This window comes from Callorhinchus milii, unplaced genomic scaffold (genome assembly GCF_018977255.1).
Source record: "Callorhinchus milii isolate IMCB2004 unplaced genomic scaffold, IMCB_Cmil_1.0 Scaffold2, whole genome shotgun sequence".
Taxonomy (NCBI): Eukaryota; Metazoa; Chordata; class Chondrichthyes; order Chimaeriformes; family Callorhinchidae; genus Callorhinchus; species Callorhinchus milii.
Genome location: NW_024704743.1, coordinates 84,755,638 through 84,775,441, shown reverse-complemented (window position 1 = coordinate 84,775,441; position 19,804 = coordinate 84,755,638). Strand labels below are relative to the sequence as shown.

Sequence of the window (19,804 nt, the reverse complement as noted above, 5' to 3'; positions counted from 1 at the left end):
ATGAGAATGAAATAGGTACATAATGTAGGTACATAATATGCAGCAAAAAAAGAAAAAAATGTTGATTGTCTAGAAAAATTGTGATCTAAATATTGAGATACAATTTTTGACACTATTGCACTATAGTATAGGGGGCTAAAACATGCAATATTAAAGCAGACTAAGAAAACTAGGGATAAAACATACAATATTTTTCAGTTAAAAAATCTATTGTGTTAAACAATTGCACCATCTGAGTCTATAAACAAAGATGTAGGTTCAATAATCCCCTCTCCTCCCCTTTCTCCCTCTCCCCCCTCACTTCAGCACATGGTCAAAAAGCCAGTCCAAAGCTTTTCAGCGCCACCATTCTATTGATAAGACGAGAAAATCTGAGCACACTTTTTTTTCTTACATCACTAACATTTGATCTCCAGAACAATGGAGGTCAAATTCACGACTGTTTGTGGGATACTGCTATACACAATCAGCTGCCTCGTTTCTCCCACAAATATAAAGTCAATTCACTTTACAGTATATTCTGTGAAGCGCTTTGAGACGTCTAGAAGACGTGAAAAGTGTTATATCAAATGCAAGGATTATTATTATTATTAATGTTGAGTCGTGTTACAAGGGAAGCAAGAGAGCGTCAAAACTGGGAAGCTATGAAGGTTTTTAAATTCAGATCATTAAAACTAACCTACAGATTATGAAATTTATCAAATCTTCAGTCGGACTGATTTAGAAATGTATCAAATCATTCTGGGAGAACTACTTAACATTTTTGTGCCACATGCAATAAATTACATGGTCTTCTGAGAAAATTGTTGCATTTTCTTTAATTCTATACTTCAGTATCAACAACCTGCATTTATATAGCACCTTTCCTCAGGGCAACATTGGAGCGCCAAACAAATAGCAGACCATAAGGCTGAGCCAGGGAGAATGGGAAGCTGAAGGAATCAGCTTTAGAAGTTTGCAAAAACTCAGTTTTGTTGATTCCAAGTGAAAGAAAAATGTATTTTAAAAGACCTGGTCCAAATGATTTTTATAATGCAAGAGAAGGTTTTTAAAGCAGCACATGATCCCCTCAATTACTCTGCTTAAATGGATTATTCTCCATATCACGATAAGCAAACACCTGTTATGTACACAAATTTAAACTCCACTTTAAAATTGTAAACGTACAGCAATTTTAGTGCGAGTGTCATATTACATTTTATTTTCTGCAATTTGGATCATGTTCCTCAGTAGTTGGTACAGTATGCACCTTCCCCTTTACTAATGATATTATCTTATAGACAAATGACTAAATGGTCACATTTCCATTTCTTAAGTGGTTCCAATTCAATCGCAGTAACTGAATGCAAACCTATTAACTTTTTTACTCCATTTGGAAACTACCAGTTTTCATTGATGCTGTGTATAAAAAGTGACTCCATTTAACTTCAGTCTGTAATTACACTCAGTTTTGTGATGCTTAAAGAAAAACCTAACACATGTTCAGGAGCTTTGTAAAATCAGATTTAAAAAAAGATTTTGCAAATTACCAATTTAATTAAGGTCCATTTGAACATTTCGGATGCTAAGCAAAACCAGATACTTGATTTATTTAAATTCTCAGATCAATATGTTTTTGCAGAAGCTTAATTTGTCATTTGCTGCAGTTCTTCAACTTTGTTGTTGGTTTTCATAGGATTAAAATACATTTTCTGTTGAAAACAAACCACCAGCATTTTTTCCACAATAGTTTTTGTCTCCATGTAACAAAAAATCCATAGATGGATAACTTATCCTTATGCATACTTTAATACATTTTAAGGTTTTATGCTGCACCCCTTAAGTATTTTGCCTGAAGCATATTCAATGACCAAAATCAAAAAGCGTAAATAGCTTGATTAAAGTAAAAATAATTTAATTTAAATTTGATTTTAGTTTGTTTAATTTTCTTTCCATTCCTCTCCATTTTGAGTAAGGTTCTGTAAATTTGCTCATTGGAAGAAACCCTTGCAATCCCCTGTTGCAGTCATTACAGTTATGAATCAACTTCAAATCATACTTCACCTTTAATATTTTTTAAAAGACAAGAAGCATTTATATAGCGCCCTTCATGCGGGGTAGTGTCCCGGAGCGCTTAGGAAACTAAGTTTTCTTACACAAGTCTGGTCAAATACTTACATACTAAATTTAATTAAACAAAATATTTATTACTCAGATCTTCAGTTTAACTACTCCAAGTGAACACAAGAACACAATTATTGCCTGTTAGAACAGTCACTACACTAAAGTAAATCCTGTAAAAAATGCATGGAGCATCTATCTGGTGATCAAATAGGTGGCCTTTTTTAAAAAAGAAATCCAGGAAGCCAGCCAGGGTTTGAAGTATGACAATGCACTTTGAAGTGAGTCAACTTTGATATTTGGTAAGTAAATATTAGGGTCCATCCCCCAATGTTGTGTAGTTCTCTCTTAAACTGGGATACAGTTCTGTACATCTTTCAGCAGGAGAAGTACATGTTGGGAGAGACTGTAGAATCAGAGGAGGCAGAAAAAGCCTTACAAAAAGAGCTTGATAGTGTATGTACAACTGGCAAACAAAGGTTAATTCAGATAAATGCAAGGTAGTGCATTTAGGAAGTTTAAAAAAAACAGAGGCTCCGTATTCTCCATGAATAGAACCTGCCAATGGAGAGGCTGAAAGAGACCTAAGGGGTGTTAGTTGAATCAAGGCTCAACATATCAAAATAGTGTGAGGCAGCAACAAACAAAGCAAACAGGATATTGTTTATTGCCAAAATACACGATTACAAGGTTTGGACGAAGAAACCTTCAGATTATTTGTTTTAATCCGTCTAAAATACCCATCCGACAGTCCTCCTGTCAAGTCCAGACCCAGAAGTCATGCCTTGTATAGGTTTCTAGTCAGACTATCTTAACACGCTTGACCAGAATGAATCACTTACTCTTATAAAATAATGTGATGGATTTTCCAAATGTACAAATTAATAGTTACAATGGGGTTTACAATTTACAATACAAGATATTCTTTTGCTATTTGGCCAGTTTTCACCTTTGTTCTCTTGCAGATCTCAGGAACAATTTGCAAGTTAATTACATCTATTGTTCTAACTATCAATGAATCGGTCTGCAAATCAAAATAGTCCAGTGACATTTTCAGAGAATTTAGCCAATAAATAATACAAAATTCAGTCCTAGGTTAACCATTTGCTTTAATTCAACTTGTCTGAGATTTCATTTTGACAAGCCCTACTGTGACAAAAAACAAATGGATACATCCGTATATTTCACAAGGAAGGCAGAACTTAACTGATAGTAAATCCTTTGAAGTGTTTTGGGACTTTTCAACAACACGACAAAGCACTTTCTCAAATGCAAGAAATTATTATTGTTATAACAGTAATAACCATTATACTTCCAATTAACTTATTTTTAATTCTGAAAATAGAATATGGTACTGTAGAAAAGTGTTACTTCCATGGAAACTATTTTTCTAGTCTCAGGACTTGAAAATGCAAAAGTCCTCTATGGCAGATCCTTTGCGGAACACATTGGTCAGTATGAAACCACAGATATAATAAATTTGCATTTGCTATAGCACCTATGATATTGAAATGCCTCAAAGTGTTTCAAAGGTAATTATTGTCCTAAGCATTGAGTTGAACTTTAACCTTTGCTGAACAGCACTTCATATTATCTAACTGTAGAAATACTATCAAGATGTGGAAAATGTTTCTTTTGAAACTATGTTGGGTGCGTCATGGCTTGGGTGACTTGCAATGAAAACCACCCACAATTAGACCCTTAGCACAATTTGATCTTGCCTTACACATAGGATTTATGCTATTCTTATATAAATTTTCAAACATCTAAGCAAGCTAATATTTACATCTTTATACAGTTTATACTATATAATTTATACTATATAAACTGTACTTAAATATTTATGATATAAACCCCTGAATCACCTTTTGATTAGCAAATAACCCATAAAGCTGCTACTATTTTGGAGTTACCAGTGTTACGTAGCTTGGGATAACAAAGGACAAACTGTTATTTTTTAGTACAGATTGTAAAACACATTACCTAAAACATTTCAAATGTTTGATCTGTAACATATTTGTAATCAATGTTTTAATCAGACACCCATATTTGTTTAGCAAAAGATAAGCTTTAAAATAGGAATACCATTTAAGTCTATATTTAGGCTTCAGAACCTGAACCCAAACATTAGCCTGAACCCAAATGTTAGTTACATGATGCTTTATTGATAGCTAAATGCTTAAAAGCAAATCGCTTAAAAAAAATTGAAAATTAAATTCTAACAGCTTAGTGATAAAATTCTGTGTTTTAACTGCAGATGTTTAGGGAAAAAAATCTATCTTGCAATATTATACATTCTCAATACTAGAAGGATACCCTCCTGCAACACATGCTGCATAGCTGACACCATTATTTATGGGTGGCTTTTCACTACAGAAGTTTCTATTGCAGAAGCATAGCAATTCTGCTTTTGTTTTTCAAAACAAAATGCACAAGCAAGGAAAGGAGATTCAGCATATTACGCTTCCACAGACCACACCAAAAAAAAGGTCCTATGGACCCCACACATCAACTCCTAGGGAAACGCCTGCACTGCAATTGCTAGATTCCGAAAAGTAACTGGCCCATCCAATTTGTTATTTGCAGAACAAAGAAATGCTCTATGTTTCTTTCAGCAATCTACAGGGATTTTTTTTTGTCTAAAAAAAAACAAGCATAGGGTCCCATAACAACAACTTTTTGATTCATCTCTTCTCTCTTGCTATTTCCAGTCCTGATGCTTTGGGTATTCAGCCACATATCACAAATGTATAATAGATAGAGCAATTACAGATCCCAACCAAAGGACAGTGATGCAAATTACACTGAATTCCTCAGTTTTATAATGCTCTCAGGGCTATATAAAAGCATGCTAAAGCAGTACATTGTCATGTAGGGTATTTCATAAACAAGAAACAAATAACGGTTACTTACACCCAAAGCTGGCAATCTTTGAGTGCAACAAACTGCTACCCTCAGCTTCCAATCTGTTTCACCATCAAGTTGATCCGTACGAACGAAGCAAGAGCCTTGAAAATAAAAAGCACTAATTACATATATATTTTAAGGCACTCTGCGCAATTCACATTTGACTTTACCTTTCAATATTTTGCAGTCACTTACAATTCAGTGTAGTAGTTTAAACCAAAATACTATTCTATCATATGCTTAAGAAAACAACTCATTGTTCTCTCAGATGTAAGAATTTCATATTTCTTCCAGTGATTTATAAATGGAACAAACCTTTCAAGAAGTATCAGCATTTCCTACTATTTACTGAGGAAAATTCAATTCCATAAGCAAAATAATCGTCTAATGCATATCTAGAGTTGGATTCTCTTCAAGCACACAAGCTTATTCTGCTGAAAGTTTTTTTAAAAAATGCATTTTATACGGTAGGATTTCTGGCACATTGTATTATTGGTAAACTCAGAATGCGTTATCCCAGAACTAAATATATATTCAAAAGCACAATGTATTTGTACATCAGTTAATTTCCAAATAACTGGGTTATCCTGACATCACTTTTTGCTTTAATCTGAAATGTGATTCTTAAACTGGAAAAATAATAATGTTATGTTTCATTTACATTTCATATAGGCTTGACGTCAGAATGCAAAGCAATTGTTAGAGCTTCAATCAATACTTTTTTTTAATAATGATCTTTGGTTGAAACATGGATCTACTGTAATGTGTCGTGACTGTTGATGTGACAATAACTTTTGAAAAGATATTAAATGACCTAAATTTATAAATAAATGGAAAGAAAGCTCAACAAAATTAAACTTTTAACAAAGTTCAAAGGAACTATATTTATAGAAGTAATGATTCTACAACAAAAGATCATATTAAAGATCATAAATATTACTGATAAACTCAACTTGCAAAGTTTGTTTCAATTGAAATATACATTATTTCAACAGTACCATTTCAAATCTGTGTGTTGAGGACACTGATACAGTGCCCATTTCCATCTGACATTAGCTCCATTTTCCAGGTAGCTTATTATATTCAACATGAAGAGAGGATAGAAAGAGACTGGACAAAGATTAAGATGTAAAGGCATTTCAATAAATTAGTAAACTTTAAAATGTTCCCTTTCCAGTGAATGCAGGTCCATTAATCGATCATTTATGCGTAAAAAGAGTTATGGTAGTAATATGCTACATAATAAAAATAATCCTTGGAGTTATAGTGCCTTATCACGTTGTCTCAAAGCGCTTCATACGATTTATATTGTAAACTGTAGTGACTGTATATGAACAAGTTTGCAGAAAAATGAAAACCCAATAATAAAAAACAAAATAGGTACACAAGGCCACAAACATAAATACAGATCAATGACCGATGTGACCTCCGTGAGGCTTTTTGCAAGGCGTGAACTCACTGCTGTGAAAACATTGCAATACAATGCATTTAAAGATCCTGCATGACACACTGAGAATCATGAGAATCACTAATGTTTCTATACTACAGTGATTCTACTACTAACTGAATACAATTATTTTGGAACACAAAATATCTATCTACTTTCGAAACATTAAAAACTGATGGGCACTAATCCTGGATTTAGACCAAACCTACCATTGACTCAGCTGTAGTTCAAGGAGCTGAAGCTGTATATTACTGCAAACCACCCTGCTGCCTGACCCCGTTTCCATGGTAGTACATGCACAAGAACACTGACATGATAGGCTCACTATTGTGTCTGTCCCTGGGGAGTGCAGAAGACACCTAATTGAGGATGTGCTACTCTAATTGTATTAATATCAGACATAAAATACAAAGAAAAACACCCTGAGGAGGGACGAATGCAAGTGATAATTGAAAGAATATTTAACACAAAATTTGTGTTAACTGCACCTTTTTAGCACTATACATAGTTGACATCTGCCAATTTACCAAAGCATATTATGTAGAGAAAAGCCAAATACCATCTGTTAGTATTGTTGGGTTTTATGCAGAAGACTTTTTGCGAGACAGTGCTCCTAAGTAACTGGCTACATTTATGCAAAATGATATTGAGTCAACTAAAATGCACTACATTCAAACTTAAGTGGAAGACTTGATTTTCCAAAGAGGGTGGTAGTGTGGGGGGCGCGGGGGGGGGGGAGGAGTTGAGCAACATGGAATGTGAAGGTAAAGCTTGACGATAAACAAGTCATAAGACTTTTTATAGGATTTAAATTCCTCATAGGTGTTCGCCATATTGTAAGTTGTGGGTTCACACAGTCCAGACAGTACTGGGGAAACACTCCATTGCCAGAAGTGCTTCCTTCAGATGAGATTTAACCCACAAACAGCCAAGTGGTGAAGGATTTATTAACCTCATTGATTACTGCCCAAACATTGGGAGAAACTCTTTTCTTTTTAAAGTGTCATGGAACTTTAATATCCACTTGAAAGCAATGTAATTTCAATTTACATCCTTTGAATGAAATGTTAATCTCAAACAATGCAAAATATCCCCACAATGCAGAAGAACATCATCTGGATTATGAGCTCAAATTCTAATGTGGGCCAGAGATGGGAAGATACTAACAACTGTGGGAAAATAACACCTAATCCAATTGATGGGTGCAAACAGGAAACACAAGGGGGAACTCAAGTTGTTTGTAGTCATCTTTTGCCTCTGATTGAGGAGGTTGTGGGTTCAAATCCCACATCGGGACTTGAATTCACATTGTCCAAATTGACACTCCAATGCAGCAAAGGAGAGGAGCCGTCCTTCAGATGAGGTCCCGTCTGCCTGTTCTGGTTGACATTATAGATTGCCATAGCATTTTGTTTGGTCAGCCGGGTGTCTGACTCGTGCAGAAACCCATCACCATGCATAAGAGTATCTAAACCAGCCCGAGATGTCCATGCATCCCACCATCACATGGAAATTCCAGAGATAGATTGTTGGAATGGAATGCGCACTCTCTCCCTGGAGGGATACATCCTGTTTACCTAATTCCGAAAACTATTAGGTGCAAGTGGGCAAGAGCCAAGGCTTGGAGACCCTAGAGTGTGCGTTGGGGTACTGTTGGAGTTTAACCAGTTAAAACCACACAGCTTACCAATGATATTGCTGTCCAGCAAGCTTTCCCACTGCTTATCCAGCTAGGACCACCCTATCCGTTAGGGCTTTTGCTTGCAGGATTAACTGGAGCTAAGTAGGATGACTCCATTCCCCCAGTGACTGGTCTGCCCTTCCAGGGCCTGCCAACCTAGAATACTGTAGAGCCTCCTGGCTCAGGAACTGGACTACTGAGACCACCACAGAGGGCTTGCTCGATTCCGACATTCCATTGTCAGGCATGTCACCTTGGAGCCAGTTCAACTCCAAGGAAACCTTGCTTAATGGCACTATTTGAAAAGAGAAGAGAGTTTCTCCTGGTGCCCTGGCCAACAATTCCCAAATAAATATTGGTCACTTATTTCATGGTTCTTTGCGGGACATTGCAGGGAACAATTGTGCTGCCATGTTTGTCTACAAATACTTAATTTCACATTAAATTCTGTGAAGTGATTTGAGACATCCTTCCACTGTGATAAGGTGCTATACCAAATGCAAGGATTATTCTTAATTTAATTTTAAGGATTTAATTCCACACATTTAGATATGATTTCATGAACCCTTTAGAGGAGAGGTTGGACACTTAAGATATTTTAAAACATTAATTTACTCACTAAGGAGTTGCATATTAATGCTTTTTAGGAATGACTTATCTGCAATAATTCAGCCAGACATCTACTACAGCAATAACAGTCAACTTAAGACATGAAAAGGTTGACTTTGACAAGGATAATAACACTCCTACTGAGTTACAGAAGAGGTAATCATATTTCATTACCATTACATTAGCTTATCTAGGGAAAAGAGCTGATACCACACAATCCTAAACCTTTCATATACTGCTACTGAAATTCAGTACGCCATCGCAACCACTTTAAGCTGCTGCATTCTAAAGTGAACAATTTCATCACAACATACAAGCTTCGCAGTGGAGAAACTTATTTCAATGGCTAAAGAAACTTTTTTTTTTACTAAAACTAGTAACTATATTAAAATATTTAATGGAAAAAGTTTTTGCCAAAACAATAATTCTAATCAGCTATGTAATCTATATTAAAACTAATAGCAAAGCGTCATTTACTGTACATGTATCAAATGATTGTGGTGAATACATACAAAACTTACTGCAACTGTTAAACAATAGTGTAGAAGAAATAGTTTTAAAAAAGTAAGATAAGCATATAGTGGCAGAAAGGAACCTGACAAGCTGCCAAGAAGTACATTTTGTTTGGATGCTCAAGTCCAAATTAATTCAGTGTCACAAAGTACCTGGACCCTGATGTAAGTAAAGTCTAGCAGAACTACATGTTTTATTCATAAATGCCTGTATATTTAGCAGCTTAGGAGGCTAACTGCCTGAAAAGGACATAGTTGACAGGAGCATCTGAAACTAAATCTGACCTGAAGGTGGCATTTTCACACAATACAGTTTCCAACGAGGTTGCATACATGGCTTTGCTCAGTAATTGTATTTCCACTCAGTGTGTAGTAAGTTAATAAATGTTTTATTTGTAGGCTTTAAAAATGGCATGTTACCACCTTGAAAGAAAACTAACCATGAGCATAAATCCAACTTGTACTGCATTACTGAAGAAGCCCTGCAATTAAAAATCGAACAAGTGTACAACAGTTTTAATTTACACTTTTGTTTGGTCTGGGGAATGGATAAGAACACCAAGTCATTCAAAGTTACTATTCCAGACAACTGATGGAGCTCTGGGGATAATCAACTATATATAGTACACATACAGTCTGGGAAAGATGAAGGGGATTTTTTGGAGGGGAAAAAAGGTTTTAAAATTTATAATTAAAAGCATGCAAATAAAACAATACAAACTTAGAAATGTCATGTGCATGGAGCCGATAAATCCTATGCTGTGACTGATTACTTCAAGTTGAATGGCAATTGTACATAACTGTTATCTATCTAAACGTTAGTGAGTCAGGATAGTGCAACAAACAGTGGACTGATCCTATTCCAGAGGAGGACAGAGACAAAGCTTGGAGGGGGAGAAGATGGCAGTGCCAACAAACTCAAAGTCTCAAAACCCTGAGCAATCCCTCCAACGCTTTAATATCTTACTTCACAGGATCAATCAAATCAAGGGGCTGTTGGTCTGGATGAACCCTTTCAGGGGAAGAGACAAAGAATTTCGACAATTTATGTAACTCACTTAAATTCTCTGCTGAAAAATAAGCAGAAGAGGCATTTCCACAGCTGGGAGTTAAAGTCACAATAGGTTCATCAGATCAAATTGGATTGAGACATTTTATACAATTTCGAGTTAAAACCACTATTCTGAATGGAATGTCTTTTTGCAAGGTCAGCTTGCAAAACAACATTCGTCAGATCCAACACCACAAGATCTAACAGAATGGGAAAACAGGCTTGAATGGCTGAGCACCCACGTTCCTATGTTCCAAAGATGTTATGCCACCTTCATAATGCAATGGAAAAAAAGTTCTTGGTTGCTACATTTTACTTGATGGAGCAAGAACCAGCCTCAGCACCACACATACAGCAGCAGAGCTTATAAAGAAGTTTTCAGTTATTAAGAGTTTAAAGATCAATTAGATTTACAATAGGGGCATGTAGATGGAGAAACATAGTCAGGGCTATTTTACCACTTGTCCTAGATGACAACACAAACAGTGGTAACATTACCAGTAAATTACAGTCACATCTAATTATTTGGTTCCCAATAAAAAGGTACCTTTATTTCTGTCATTTGATCTTGCAATTTCAGTCTCTCCTGTTCAACAGCAAACGGTTCAGCAGTTAAGAGTGGGACTTATTGCCACAATTCTAGTTTCTTATAAAAGGCAACCTTCACAGCTGTAGTCATATGGAAATACCAAATCTGACGTTATTGGAATATTTTGTTTTGGAGGTCAATAAAATGAGGAAAGGTTAAGTACGTATGCTATGGGCAAAATTCACATCAGCATTCACTGTAATATGTAGGCTGACAGTTCATCTCATCCTCAATGTCTGCATCAGTATGAAATATTTATATTTTCCTTCCATACAATTGGGGATTTTTAACTTCACTACTGTGGAAATGTCAGTCTTGATTGCTGACCTAACTTGCTATTGGATTATCTAAATATTCATGAAATTATGAATGAAAGTATTGACTGGCTTCTGTGCATCAGTTCTTCTTTCTACTCAATAAGTTTTAAGGAAGATCCTAGTGAATACCCCAGTCTAGCTGGCACACAATTAAAATAGACTTTTGTCTTCACACTCGGTCTTAGCTTGGCACAGTCGATAGTCTTCTCATCTATATGATGAAGGCTGTGGGTTCAAGCACCCACATTAAGACTTTTGAGTTCATAGTGTAGGCTGAGACCCTAATACAGTTCGGGAGCATTGCACTGTCAGATTGCAATTCCCCAGGAACCATTAAGAAACTATTAACGAAGTCTCATTTGTCCAGCTGACCAAAGAAAAAAAAAGTTAAAAATGTGTTAATTTCTGTAGTCCAGAGAGGAAGGAGGTGTGTTGATTTTTGAGGATAAGAATATTAAATCCTATTGTATAGAAAGTCAATGTTACCAGAAATGGAGCCATATTGTTGCAGTATAAAACAATTCAGAGGGATCTGTGGGGTATAAATACATCATTTAGTAGACTGACAGGTACAGAAATCTACCAAGAAAGTAAATATAGTTTAGCATTTACAAACAGACATTGAAGCAAAAATAATGTTGGAATTGTACAGGACTGTGATTAGGCTGCAGTGATGTATTGTGTTCATTGTTGGGCTGCTCATTACAGACAGCACATCATGAAGTTGAAGAAGCTTTCTTTTCTAGTCATCTGGATTTCTGACACGTGTATACCCAACACCATGCTTAATATTCAAACATGACAAAGTTCCACATATGTACACCACATACACATGATATTTTTCGTGTCTGGAGTGAATTTCATCTTATTTTACACTGAAACTACCACTTTTTCCACAGTATTTGAACCCTTAACTTCTGTAAATGCACAGCCATGCTACTGGTATAATGTGGAATCTAACCACAGAGGAGACATTCAGCATGGAAGTTTCCTTTCCAAGAATAATTCAACAACTTTACCTAAGGGATACACTACAGAGCAGTGGGATGTCGGCTTGTCCTTATAATTCCCTGAATTGCTTTTTTTTTTTAATTTCCTAGTGCAGGAATGGAACACTAAGAACTCCTGAATTTTTAAACGATCTAAAACAAATGAGATTGATGGTAGCCCTAATATATCCATTACTAGATCCATTAATCATTTTTCATTTTGTTTTCCCTTTTGAACTTCCCCCACCACACACCGTTCTAGGCCAAACACTAAATGTGCCAGGCTTTTACCAATCCCACTCAATTCAGTTGCTAAAATGTGAACTACTGCAATTCATTTGGGGAAACACTTAGCACGTCCCGTGATCACTTGGCAAAAATCAGGAACTTGCTGCCAAGAGAAATCACAGGCACAAACCTTCATCAGACTACTCCTCTGTATGTTGGAATACAGATTTATCTTATATTTTATGAAAATAAAACCATAATCTTGAGTTTTTTAAAAAAAACATAACTTGGTCTATTTTAGATGGAACAATTAAATGGTTAAAATACATGGTATTCAGATAAAGATTGCACTGATACAAGAACTCCAAAAGGAATGTCACAAATGTGTAGATTACAGAAAACCAGAACGATAAAAATTAAGTTTGGTAATGGGGCAAATCCAGTTGTAAACTGATACACTATTGTGTACAAGGAAAGAATTTGATTTTTAGCAAAACATATGGCCACCTACGCACTTGATAAAATAATCCTTGCATTTGATATAGAGCCTTTCATGTCAGGGGATTGTCTCAAAGCACTTCACAAGATTTATTATAAAGTGCAGTTACTGCGTTTTGAAAGCAAATGAAGCAGCCAATTTGACACAGCAATGTCCTCCAGTGATTAAGTGAATGACCATCTTCATCTAGAGAAGTTTCTAGAGAGACTCCCATCTGTTTATGAATAGTACCGTGGGATCTTTAAGATGTCTTATCTTGGACATGTAGACAGGGCCTTGGTTTAATGTCTCATCCGATGGATAGCATCTCCAGCACTGCATTGGAATGTTAGCCTAGACGATGAGTTTAAAACCCTGTTGTGTGACATGAACCACTTTCTGACTCACAGGCTAAAGTGCTACCAAATGAGCCAAACTGACATCCTATCCAAATCTTGTAATACTTTCTGCCATAAATGAAATCCTGCAGAGAAATGGTGAAATCCTCGCTATTGCCCATACAATTTAAAACTAGCATGATCTTCCAAAAGCACAAACTAAATTATTAATGCTATGGTTGCAGTCCAGACAACGACAGCATTAGGAGAAGCTTTAATGTTATGATACAGAACAAACAATAATAGCATTAGGAGAAGCTGGGGAATAGATTGACTGCAGGCTTGCCGAGTCAGATTTACCATGGGAATGAGATGGAAGTAAAAGATAAATTTAAAAATAAGTAGTAGTCCTAGCCACTCTAATCATCATGTGAATAATGATTTATGGTGTGATAATAAGAAGCAAGTTTGCATCCACGAGTTGTTAGCCCAGGGTAGTCCAACCTATTGGCTGCTGAAGACAGGATGGTGGATTTAAGAAACGTCCACACACTGCAGAAGCAATTTTTTTTTTGTGTTTCCCTTCCAGAAATATAACATTTAAACAGTGCCTTTTTCACTTCAGAAGGACATCTGAAAGCGCTCGACACTGAAAGTTGGGGATGAGAGTCAAGGAAGGTGTGGTAGGGAAAAAATGATCAAAAGCATGGTCAAAGAGTTAGGTCTTGACATGCCTTGAAAGAGGGGAGGAAAGGAACAAGTCAGAGGGACTCTGGGAATGGAACTCCAGAGATAGGGGCAAAACGGCGATGGAGGGACAGATGTGGTGGAGGAACATGAAACAAGCCGCTGTTTGAAGCAGGAAACAAGCCACCTCAACTCCGGAGGGACCTTCTGACAGACGACAGCATTATTTCCACTCCCTGTCAGGGAGTCTCTCTCGATCTTAGAAGGCAGGCAGGTCTCCATACACACTACGTCCTCCCAACTGTCATGAGAGGACGGTTTGCTGGGGAGGGAGGGAGCGGCCCGAAGTTGTAAATGGTTCGCAGCCCGGATGAAATCATCCTGTGGGCCGGATGTGGCACATCGGCCCCCAGTTCAACCACCGTGTGTGTTAGCCCATTTATGGAAGCTGACAAGTGGAAATGGACCATTTACCCACGAGATGCAAGTGATGGGTGACAAAGGTTAAGTCAACAAAGGTCATTCATTGTTGTTGGTGCAGCAGAACTAGCACAAATTTGGGGAAAAGATGCTTCTCTACTTAATTTATGGAATGGTATATGGTGTGGATGAATGGAGGGTGGAGAGAAGAGAGTTATAGCATGTCTTTGGAGATTCCTATGTGGAACATGAACCAGCTTTTTTAAAAAAAATACAAAAAGCAAAAAGAAAATCTGCTGATCCACAGGGGTTTATGTTGTTGGTGTTTCTACTTGCTTTCCAAATTGAAGAGCAACAAATCGGCCATTTTGAAGCAATGATCACTGGTGCGGGAGTCATTAGTGATTAGCCTAAGGCAACAGCAATTCAAGAACAACTGCAAAAGACATCAAATATGGTAAGAACATTTAACAGTAAAATACACCCAGGAAGAGAAATACATTTTACACATTACTGCACTCTTGTGGGGATTTCCCTAAATTTCTGTGGTTATTCTTCTGTGCACACAAAAAAAATAAAGTATTTTCTACTCAATGGACAGTAACTCATAAATGTATACAAAGAAAAGTACAATCTACTAGAGGTCTGATCAGGATCAGGGAACATTGTAATAAATGAGGATTAAATAAATTAACTTGAATTGTAAACCCAGTATATCAGTAAGTAGCCCAGTGCTTTTTGAACTGCAGTCTAGGAATTTTAAAAAAAAGGATAACAAATTCCATCAGAAAAATCTGCTTGCACTCACATGTTGAACAAGCTGCAAGCTGGCATATTCCTACACTTTATCCCCTCTGTGCCATTAAAAACATAAATCCTCTTTAACAATCTATTTTCCATCATACTATTTCACAAGGGGCATTTCAAAGTGATCTTTACCCTTTCTGTCAATGGCTGCCCTCATCCATCAATTTCATACAGAATTATACTACAGATCAATGCGGTTCAAGACCACTAAGCATTTGTGTGGCCCTTGTGAATGGTAGACTGCACAGATATTCATTTAATACAGAGCTCAGAGTATGACATGTATCGGTCAGATGCATTTCCTTACCACTTCAGCAGTTAATTCCATCAATAACTCATCTTGCAAGGTTTTTGGAACAGTGAAAAGAGAAATTCCAGTTGGTGCTATGTCAGTTCTGAACAGACAATACAGCAGCTGACATTGGACAGCAAAATAATCAAAGCACTCTCCAAGCTATTTATAAATATCATCCTCACTATATGGCCCATATAACCTTCAGTGTTTGCAAGCAAACCACTGATGACTACAAGTCTCTCTGATCAATGAATCTCTTCAAATCTATCCCTTGAAAGCAACAGTTATAATTGTGACTGGCTGGAAAATGCTTCACCAGCTGTCTTGCTTACTGTAAAATAAATGAATATGTTTTGCTGCAATGAACTTTTTATAGGTTGCTATTATCTATGTGTCAGGACTCCGGTAGAAACCATTTCTTCAAAATGCCCTACGGGTAAAAAAAAACTGCAGTTAAACAAACTGACTTAATTAATCTAAACACAGGAGTGTGTACGGTTATCGTTCAATGTTGCACATTTGGTATGGAACCTCAGACTTACTTAGACACCAGTGAAAAGCTTTTGCTGGAAATACCTCCTAAAATACACCAAAATACAATAATTTTCATATATTTACAAACAGTAACAGACTGCTTGTTGACCAGAAATGCTACATATATCAAAACATTACCATCAAATTAAATGTTTGCAGCATAATGGTCAAGTGGTGAATGATGGAGTTACTCTCTTGGGGTTGACTGAATGGATACTGTTCAGGGAAAATCTTGGGAAGAGGACTGCTTTGTTTCTGTAAATCTGCATGAGTGGCAACAATCACTGGAGCCTGAAGTTCATGGATTCCCATTGCTAACATAATAGCTACAAGGAAAGCTGTTTTCCATGATAAGAATTTGAGACTGCGCATAGCCACAGGGTAAAAGTGCACAAAAGCTTTTGCAACACCAAATTCAATTCCCATCACAGAACTATAGCCCTCGATGTGCGATATTTCTCCACATAAACTAAGAAACTATTCGACAAGTCTCCAATGAGACATCCTTAACAGAACAGAGGATCCAGACAGTTGAAAATGTAAGTGACTTGGTTTGAGGCCAATTTGATCATGAATTTTAAACTGCCTTCTACTGCAGTAATTGTAAATGGAATCATACCTAAAGTTGAGTTCTCGTTCCAAACAACTTGAATGATATTAACATAGTATGACTGAAGCATTAACCCCTACATACAGATTCAGGTCAATGATATACAAATTTATTGACCCACATAATTTTATACTTTACAATCGACTCGGATAATCAGCCCACATTGGGATGAATCAAGACTTTGGAAATAATAATAATCCTTGCATCTGATATAGTCTATCCAGTATATCTAGACGTCTCAAAGCACTTCACAGGATATACTGTAAATTGGATTGACTAAGTATTTTGTCGGCAAAACGCAGCCGCCAATTTTACACACAGCAATGTCCCATAAACACCCATGGAATGAGTGATCAATTTTATTTAGGGATTGTTTGCCAGGACACTTGGAGAAACTCCCTTCTCTGTTCGAATAAGTGCCATGGGATCTTTAACGTCCACCTGAACAGCCAGACGGGACCTCAGTTTAACATCTCATTCGCAGGACAGCACCTCAGAAAATGCAAGGAACCCCCAGCACTGAATTAGAGTGTAATCTAAAACTATGCGAATCCAAGTCCTGGTATGGGGCTTGAATTCACAACTTTCTGACTCAGAGGTGAGAATGCTGCTGCTGTGCCAGGCTGACACATGGAGAAAGCAAATTCAGATAAATATTCTGAAGCATTTCACAATTCCTTTGGAATCAATGAGAAACTTTGCAAAGCCTTTTATTATGAGATTAAAGCCACACCATCCCTCTAATGCGATAGCTGAAGTTAGACAAACTGAAAACAATTTGTGGACGTATGGCCTTGATAGGCTTAATGGCCGTTTTCTGTTCCGTGCTGTATGCACTACTAAGTGCATCAATACTAGGACCTATATTCATGGCACTAAATTTTAAAGAAATGAATCATAGACCGTAGTGCATTGATACTTGCAGTATTGATCTAATGATGCAGAAAAAATGATCAATGGAGCTATGCTTTTGAGAATCAAAAAAATTACAGAACTAAAAGCTATCCAGCCCATCAAGTACAAACTCCACCACTCAAATTAACTATTGTAATTCTAATTGCATGTTCCCTCTCCATTCCGTTTTGTTGTTCCTTTTCAAATGTTCATTAAACTCAGTTTTCTGTGTTACAGTCTCATCTTTAATAGCTAATTGTGGTAAAATATAAGATCTATAACCCCTTGTGAAAAAACATTTCTAACCTTTACCTCAACTCTTCCAGTGACAATCTTCAGCTCAAACCGTCTTGTTAGAGATTCTGACATTCCATAGCAACTGATATTGAAATGCATTGGTCTTCTATCTCCACATAAAATATTCAGATAAAGACCTTAAAATTGAGAATCATAGAAGCACTGAATTTATGGTTTGTTGCACTTCCTCACAACAAAGAAACATCACGTATCCTGCAGCCTACTGCAATTAAACATTGGCTTACAGCCCTTACATCAGAAAATCTGGTTTATAAACAACAACTTCTGTGAAACAAATGTTTGAAAACAAAATGTACAAAAAGTTACTTTCCCATAACCTGAAACCCATACACCAGTGTAGTTTTGAAATGTACCGTAAAACTTATAAACACAAATATAGTTTACATTTCAGCAGTGATTTAATGCAAATAATCGTTAGCAAATGACTTTTTGTAAGGATCCAACCATAAACAACTGAAAGTGCTATTGGTATAATTAAAAAATTAAATGTTTGCTTTGAGCCATATTCCACTGCATAAATAGCCTTTAAAATGTAGCACAAACAACTTTGCACATTCCCTTGAAAATAACTGTGTTCAAATACAAAACTTATATCCATCTTCTCATTCAAGCAACCTTTCCAATTAAAATTTTACTAAGGTGAACATTAGCTACAACTAATGCCATTTTAGCCTCAGCAAAACTGAATTATTAAATCTGTCTGCCAATATCCAATTACAGCCTACTTATGAATACTTGATTTTATTTTGTGCAATTGACAAGGGCTGTCAGGTAAGGATGAGTTTGATGGCAATCAAGTTAAGATCAACTGATATAGTTGTCACATAGGACAAAGTGTGTCAACCATTGAAGAATGCATTGACAGGTTATTGTAAAGTGGTCCACGTGAGCCTGTCATAAACAGTTAATAAAGTGCCTTGCAATATTAGCAGCTTGCCTGCTGCTGCTGTTCACAATCCAAAAGGCAATGAAATGTTAGGTTACGAGATTGCATCTAACAAAAGATAGAGGATATTGGCTGTAGACTTCAATAATACCACATCTTTCAGCAGCAGTGTATTTTTTAAAAAATAATTTATGTAATTTACCTATGTGCATTAAATTTTGAATTGAAAATTAGACAAGGCTGCAACGAAATGACATGTATGAATCACAAAGATTCATGTACAGTTTGTCATTACGAGGTATAAAAAACATTAAATGATATTACCAAACACGTAAGCCATAATGTCTACAACCAGAATGAGCTAATATATTGACATTTATATGTGATTGATGAAGCTTCCTTCCAAAGCATTTCTTTCTCTAAATACCACTGAAATAAATTTGTGCACTCAAGAGATATTTGATCTGAATTAAGAAACTGATGAAGCAATTGATTAATTGGAATTTAAGCCATCAGTCACTGGATCCATCAGTTTCTTTCACCAGATTCATTTACATTCTAAACAATCAGCTGATGGCTCAATAGGATACTGTGTATTAATACGCAGTCAATATGATACCACTGAACTCATCAGAATTCCTTATTGACAGGAGCAGAAATGCTTTTAATCCAAGCTTCATCAGATTGCATATATTTAAGTACTTATATTGACTGCAGACATTTTTATATTCTGACTGCACACATGACAGAAATTTTACATCTGCATTGTATAGCATACAAAATGGTACTCAGGGTCATAAGACAAACCAACAAAACCAGACTCAGAAACAGTATTTACGTATAAAATAAAACTTTTGCATCAACTGAAAACATTATCTTAGCTATAACCATTAGCTTTCTTTTACACATAGAAAAATATTCCAGCAATTACAAATACAATGTTATAAACTATTAAGAAAAATTGCTGCATTCAGTAAGAGGATTTTTTTAATAAAAAAAGCTATTATTTATTTTAAAAATCCTCTTGATAGTTCTGAATGGTACTGAAATCTTTGAAGTAAGCAATGTGCAAGTAGCCACTAATGTACATTCATTATTCCTCGTGTC

The 19,804-nt window shown here is 36.2% G+C and overlaps 1 protein-coding gene across 1 annotated transcript in view; it reads right to left on the bottom strand.

The window, feature by feature from the left end:
- atp9b (ATPase phospholipid transporting 9B) overlaps nt 1-19,804 on the bottom strand; it is a 148,938-nt gene that overhangs the window by 95,959 nt on the left and 33,175 nt on the right. The window contains exon 8 of the mRNA XM_007900576.2: nt 5,014-5,108. Within this exon, the coding sequence (XP_007898767.1) occupies nt 5,014-5,108 (95 nt within the window). The remainder of the gene's footprint in view (nt 1-5,013; nt 5,109-19,804) is intronic.